Here is a 7,500-nt window from a genome sequence, read left to right as displayed (position 1 = left end):
AGGTCACGAGACGCGTTGAGGAGCAAACACTGAAGCGCTCTGTGTGAAGCAGAGTTTGAAGAATACATTTGTTAAATAAATCTGGAAAATCTTTCAATGAAAACCGTATTTAGATGTAAAGCAGTAACAGTAGAGGTGTAGAACATGAAGAGCTTTAAAATCTGGAGTTAGTCTTTGGTTTTCCACAGTCATATAAACACACGGCTTCTGTCGGCCACCTTGTGTTTCTGAAGCTCTTAGTAAACGCTTAACCAGCGGCAAACGGCCGTTAGCTAAAGCACGTTATAGAGCGTCTCCTATTCAGAGTCACACAGTAATGCTATTTTATCCCTGCAAATAAACATTAAGACGTGGACTACACAAACACACACCTGGATCACTATGCTTACTGTGTTTTGTTTTGTTTTGTTTTGTTTTTTGTTTATTTATTTATTTATTTTTTAAATTCAAGTAAACCTCTTAACAAAGGTGTATATAAATTGTTTTATTTTTTATTATATATTATTTTATTATTATTTATGTATATTTTTTATTTTGTACATTTTGTTTTATTTTATTAACATTTAAGTCAGCAGTTTAACACTGCATAAAGGTGTAGGTAAATTGTTTTCTTAAATCTTTCTTGTTTATTTTTTATTATTTATGCATTATTTATATTTTTATTTGTGTATATACATTGTTTTATTTTATTTTATTTTATTTGTGTATATTTTTTATATATTAGTATATTTATTATTTTTTATAATTATTTTTATTTGTTACACTTTATTTTAACCTGATAGTAAAATAAGAACCATTAAATGGTTTTAACAAAAATATTTTTAATTTTAATTTTTTTAATTTTCATTTTAATTTTAATTTTAATTTTAATTTTAATTAATTTTAATTTTGATTTTAATTTTATTATTTATTTTTATTTTATTTTATTTGCATAAAATAATGCAAAGTTAACAAATTATGCATGTTTTTTTTTTTAAATGTCATAGATTAAGAAAGAGTTCCCATATCCAGATTAATACTGCACTGTGATTAAGTCTGTGTGATGTGGATCTGAATCATTTGTTTGTTTCGTCTCTTTCTTCCAGGTAAAAACCCCGAGGATGTCGTTCGCCGGTACACGGAGAAAGTCAAAGCGGCTCCAGACGAGGTGAATCCCGCACACATGTGATTAATGAGCGTCATGTGACCGGGTCGTGGGTCAGCAGAAGTCTGTCAGTGTTACTCATGTTTGATATCCGTCAGGATTGCACGATCTGCATGGAGAGACTGGCCACAGCGTCCGGATACGAGGGAGTGCTCAACAACAAGGCCATCAAACCCGAACTGGTCGGCAAACTGGGAAAGTGTGGCCACATGTACCATCTCCTGTGTCTGGTGGCCATGTACAACAATGGCAATAAGGTCAGAACCGGAGGAACACGCTGCTCATATCAGTCTCATTTTCTTCATTTTCTATATAGAGTTCAACAAGTTCTAAGCCTTTAACCAAACCAAGATCAATCACAATCACAATGTTTAGATATTTGTGCTGGAAATCGAGACAGAAACACTGAGGAAGAAAAAACATGTTTTGCAGTGATAAAAAAATAAATCTAAACATATACAAGTGAAACTCGAAAAATTTGAATATGGTGCAAAAGTTCATTTATTTCAGTAATTCAACTTAAAAGGTGAAACTAATATATTATATAGACTCATTACATGCAAAGTGAGATATTTCAAGCCTTTATTTGTTATAATTTTGATGATTATGGCTTACAGCTTATGAAAACCCCAAATTCAAAATTAGAATATTGTGAAAAGGTTTTCATAAGCTGTAAGCCATAATCATAAAAATGATAACAAATAAAGGCTTGAAATATCTCACTTTGCATGTAATGAGTCTATATAATATATTAGTTTCACCTTTTAAGTTGAATTACTGAAATAAATGAACTTTTGCACCATTTTCTCATTTTTCGAGTTTAATCTGTAAGTGAGTAAAAAAAATAGAAATGATTAAAATAGTTTTTTTGCAGTTTAATATAATTGAAGTACATACTATCGCTTAACCTTCTTTAAACTCGTGCTTAGACTGTTTTATTTCTCTCTAAGTAGAAAAGGAATGGTATTTTTAAATGAGCAACTCTATTATTAGATATTCATTTGTAGAAGAAATGAATCATGGGTGACAAATATGTGAATAGAGTTTTTAAATAATGATGTGTGTAAGTGAAAATGCTTCAGTTGTTGTGATGCTGCATCCACACAGTCAGTGTCACTATTGCATTATGACTTTACTCATCTTTAATAAAATGCATCAGAGTACATGCCGAGACTGTCATGAGTTTTCTAATAAAAAAAAAAAAAAATGTACTGTATCTTGTTTCAAGAATGTATAGATATTTATACTGGAAAACGAGACAGAAACACTGAGGAAAGAAAAACATGTTTTGCAGTGATTCAAAAAAAAAAAAAAATCTACATAAATATATAAGTGAGTAAAAAAAAAAAAATTTGTTTAATGATTAGAATATTTTTTTTGCAGTTTAATAATATTATTATTATTATAACCTTTATTTTATCAGGAAAAGAAGCAGATTGAGATTAAGAAGCGTCCTGGCCTAGACTGACAGACACAGCTTGTTTGAGTTTAACAAATAACATCCATCAATACACACACATACACACACAATCAGTTTGAATATCAATACATAACTAGTTAAAACCTCTACACCCCGATGTTTCATTCTCCAAATCGTTTAAAACTACTTTAAAAGGGCTTAATGAAACCAGCTCCCTCAGTTTCAGTACTTTATTATTCCAGGCGAAGGGAGCATCAAATTTAAATGCCTTTTTCCCGAATTCGGTGCGTACGACTGGAACAGACAGTAAGAATAATTCCTGTAGGCTATAGCTACAAACATACTTTATTATTATAATAATATAATTGAAGCACATACTATTCTCAGAACTCATGTTTTGTTGTGACGCTGCATCCACACAGTGTCAGTATCGCATTATGACTTTACTCATCGTTAATTAAATGCATCAGAGCTTCACATATAAACATGAATATTGTTGTGATGCATCATCCCGAGACTGAGAGAGTTCTCCTCGTGTGTTTCAGGATGGCAGTCTGCAGTGTCCCACCTGTAAGGCCATCTACGGGGAGAAGACCGGCACACAGCCTCCTGGGAAGATGGAGTATCACGTCATCCCTCATTCCCTGCCGGGACACTCCGACACCAAGACCATCCGCATCGTCTACGACATTCCTGCGGGAATACAGGTACATCCAGAGAAACACTTCCTTATCAACTCTGCAAAACATGTGTTGTCCTCTTCATTTCTGTCTGGTTTTCCAGCACAAATATCGAAACATTCATAAATCAAGATACTGGAGATGCGAAATGACTGAAGATATTAAGACTGGAAAATGTATCAAAATGAAGTGAGTTTGTGCTTAACCCTCTAGGCGCCACGGTCGAGTTTACTGGACAAGATGCGGCACTGAATTAAACGGCCGATTTTGTCAAATTGGGTGTCAGATTTCGTTCGACCTCCCCTCCACTGGATGGCAGACGTCATACTTCATCCCCGAATAAAAAAAAACGTCATGTTTCTATACAAAATGTTCGAGTTAGAGCGCATTGAATCAGTGGGATCAAAAGCGGAGCTAGTGTGCGAGTGAGCCGTTTTATCAGAGCCTCTCCGCGATCACGGCGACAGTATTGTGGTGGAGACTTTGTTTAATGCCACTGGGTATGTTAGACAAGGTCGAAGTATTCATAGGACAGTTAGGAGGCGAGGTGGAGGCAGGGTGAGGAGTCGCAATGACAATGACAGCAGTCCGAGCTGTGCACACTCGGCGCGGGCGCGCTGCTCGTGTCATCTCACTCATGATCTGTGCGAGTGAGCGTTTGAACTAAACAGGTCTTGTCTACTTGTGTTTGTATGTCATATGAATAATATATATGTGCCCCATACATGGAATCAGAGTGCCTACTGTATTTAGTAAATGGAAAATCTCTACAGCAAAAGGCCAATCACTACATGCATTCGGTTTGTTTCTACCATTTATTAGTAATGATTTACACAGTTTGTTTACTACTTACTATATACCTGAGCATTCAGTATTGTGTAATATAGCATACAGAAGGTGATGGACATTTTGGGGGGAAAGAAGTGCTGCATTTTATCATTTAAACATGTGACTTTTAATCCAAGATTGCCGCCACCATATGACGTCATAGTATGCAAATTCGATGGGAAAATGTAATCCCTACATAAACTTTGGGTCATCCTTAATATTTCTCTAATTTACAGAAAGTCTCTATCTTTTATCACTTTTAAGATATAGCCTTTTGAAATTAAGATGTCAAATTGAACGTTTTAAGGAAAAACCTCTGGCGCCTAAAGGGTTAAAACAAGAACAAACTCGCTTCATTTTGATACATTTTTCATTAAACAAGACTTAATATCTTCAGTTATTTTTGCTTCTCCAGTAAATGTATCTTGATTTATGAATGTTTTGATATTTGTGCTGGAAAACGAGACAGAAACACTGAGGAAGAAAAACATGTTTTGCAGTGATTCAAAAAAAAAAAGAAAGAAGGTGGTTCTAAATATATAGATTAGTGAGTAAAATAAATATATATTTTTAAAGAAAATATTATTATTTTTAGAAATATATTTATAAATAATAATTTTAATAGAATATTTCAAGCTATTTATTAGACAAAAATGTCTTTAAATGTTAATATTAAGATAAATTCATATATTTTTAATGTCTCTATATAAGCCTTCGGAAAAGTGACAGTTTTAAAGTGTAAGATTCTTATTAAAATCATTTTTTAAGTTGATATTTATGTAATAGGAACCTACGTTATTTTAGAGAGAGATTTGATTTGATTTGTTTTGTTTTGGTTTATCATTTTTAGTTTATTATTTTATTTGAACATTCAGGTAAACAGCTTAACTCTGTACAAGATATATAGAAGTGGTTTTATTTTTTGTTTTAATTTTAATTTTTGTAATTTATTTAAATTTTTAGTAAGAGATAGGTATGAAGGTCACGGGGTTGAAGCGCAGTCTAGGGAAACATCTTTTTTAATAATACAATGTCACCTAAAATCTAATAAAGAAAAAACTTGCATTTATTTTTATGTTTTTTGTTTTTATCAAATTGTGCATACAGGTGAAACTCGAAAAATCAGAATAGGTGAAACTAATATATTATATAGACTCATTACATGCAAAGTGAGATATTTCAAGCCTTTATTTGTTATAATTGTGATGATTATGGCAGATATGGCAGATATGAAAACCCCAAATTCAAAATGAAAATTTTGTGAAAAGGTATCATATCTGTAAGCCATAATCATCAAAATTATAACAAATAAAGGCTTGAAATATCTCACTTTGCATGTAATGAGTCTATATAATATATTAGTTTCAGCTTTTAAGTTGAATTAATGAAATAAATGAACTTTTGCACCATATTCTGATTTTTCCAGTTTCACCTGTATTTGCTAATACAGCGAGGACGAGGAGACGATCAGTAGGAACAGGGCGAACAAAAAAGAAATAACAAAACAACAACAATCTAATAACTTTATTGTATTCTGTATGATAAAAAATATGTCTAATACTTACTAAAAGTTGGTGTCAGATATTACAGTAATTATTTACACAAATGGTAATGAGGGACTGGAGCCTTTGTTCTCTGGCCCAGTTTTTGTAGAGAAATGCTTTGCACCAATATTTAATATGTCAAGCTGTTTGTGCAGAATGACCTGTGGGCTTGTGGCTTATGGTCGTGTTTTTGCCATATGTGAGACAGGAAGTGGCTGAGCTCATTTCCTGTTCAATGAGGACAGTAGCAGAACTCTTTATCTCTCCTGTTCTCGTTTGTCACATGATCGGACACCCACTCGCTTTCTGAGCTCCGACGTCACTAGATTAACATGATAAAAAATATTCCATCAATAATATCATCATCATGGCAAGAAATGTATGTTTATGCCGGTGTTATTTGAGTATGATTGAGACTACTGTTCAAAAGTTTGGGGTTGGTAAGATTTTTTAATGTTTTTGAAAGTCTCTTCTGCTCATCAAGCCTGCGTTTATCTGATCAAAAATACAGTAAAAACAGTGAAATATTATTATAATGTAAATCAGATGTTTTCTATGTGAATATCTAGTAAAGTGTAATTTATTCCTGTGATTTTCAGCATCATTACTCCAGTCTTCAGTGTCACATGATCCTTCAGAAATCACTCTAATATGATGATCTGATGCTCAAGAAACATTTATGATTATTATCTATGTTAATATTTTTGTGGAAACTGTGATACATTTTATTTTTTCAGGATTCTTTGATGAGTTCAAAATAACAGCATTTATTTGAAATTGAGTCTTTTGTAACATATAAATATATTTACTGGGAATTTGATCAATTTAATGCATCCTTGATGAATAAAAGTATTCATTTCTTTGAAAAAGCCTTTTGAACAGTAGTGTGTATTTATGTGTATATATATAAATATTAATATTTTCCATTGTAATTGTCTTTTTTTAGTAATTTTGTTGTGTGGGTTTGTTTTTACTATTTATTGTTTTTTAAATGAAAATGAGAAATGTTGATTTGCCGACTAGATAAATTAAAATAAGTTTTTTTCTCCCCCATTTATTTCAGTTCATTTTTATTTTATTTCAAGTTAAAAAAAAGAAGAAGATGGTTTTAGTTTTAACTAACCCTGTTCTATACATTTTCCCTACAATGTTAGGAAAGGATTCTTGCACCGAAACAGATTTACATGATGGTCTCTCGGACTCGGATCATTAAAGTACTTGTGTTACTGTATCTTTAAGACGTGTCGAGTGTTAGCAGGAATGATGTAATAAACACGGTTTAATCACAGCAGAGGTTGTGACTGTTCAAGTATGTCACATCAAACTAATTCAAAAGAGCATGAAAAATCCTTTTCTTCATGTTGCATCTTCATTAATATTCATCTTGGCCACGGCTGTAACTCCTGTAAAGGCATGCGCTGGTGTTTATGAGATGAAGGGATTGAGTGTAATAATAATAATAATGCTTCATTCACTCCAGTAATGCTCCGTATGCCTTTGATCTGCACATGTGAAGCTGTGATGTGATCAGAGAGAGAGTGGTGGCAGCGGGACAGATCCACACACACACACACACACACACACACACACACACACACACTCTCTCTCTCTCTCTCTCTATCACATTCACACACACACACACACACACACACACACACTCGCGAGTCCTCAGGGCATCGTTAGCCTCTTCCTCTCTGCTGCGCGCTAATTGAGCGAGCGGTGTGTGAAGTGTGACCGCGTGTGTTTTCTGTGTGTTTTATCCAGACCACGGAGCATCCCAATCCTGGGAAGAAGTTCAGCGCGCGGGGATTCCCTCGACACTGCTACTTACCAGACAACGAGAAGGGCCGGAAGGTGAGATTCAAGATCTGATGTGAACCATAG

At 33.5% G+C, this 7,500-nt stretch overlaps 1 protein-coding gene across 1 annotated transcript in view; it reads left to right on the top strand.

The window, feature by feature from the left end:
- Positions 1 to 7,500, top strand: part of dtx1 (deltex 1, E3 ubiquitin ligase) — a 49,149-nt gene that overhangs the window by 37,406 nt on the left and 4,243 nt on the right. The window contains exons 5-8 of the mRNA XM_056238282.1: positions 1,086 to 1,147; positions 1,243 to 1,401; positions 3,110 to 3,271; positions 7,381 to 7,470. Of these exons, the coding sequence (XP_056094257.1) occupies positions 1,086 to 1,147; positions 1,243 to 1,401; positions 3,110 to 3,271; positions 7,381 to 7,470 (473 nt within the window). The remainder of the gene's footprint in view (positions 1 to 1,085; positions 1,148 to 1,242; positions 1,402 to 3,109; positions 3,272 to 7,380; positions 7,471 to 7,500) is intronic.

This window comes from Rhinichthys klamathensis, unplaced genomic scaffold, assembly GCF_029890125.1.
Source record: "Rhinichthys klamathensis goyatoka isolate OS25496 unplaced genomic scaffold, OSU_Roscu_1.1 h1tg000514l_1, whole genome shotgun sequence".
NCBI lineage: Eukaryota > Metazoa > Chordata > Actinopteri > Cypriniformes > Leuciscidae > Rhinichthys > Rhinichthys klamathensis.
The sequence above is the reverse complement of the archived record's forward strand: the minus strand, read 5'-3'. Positions and strand labels throughout refer to the sequence as shown.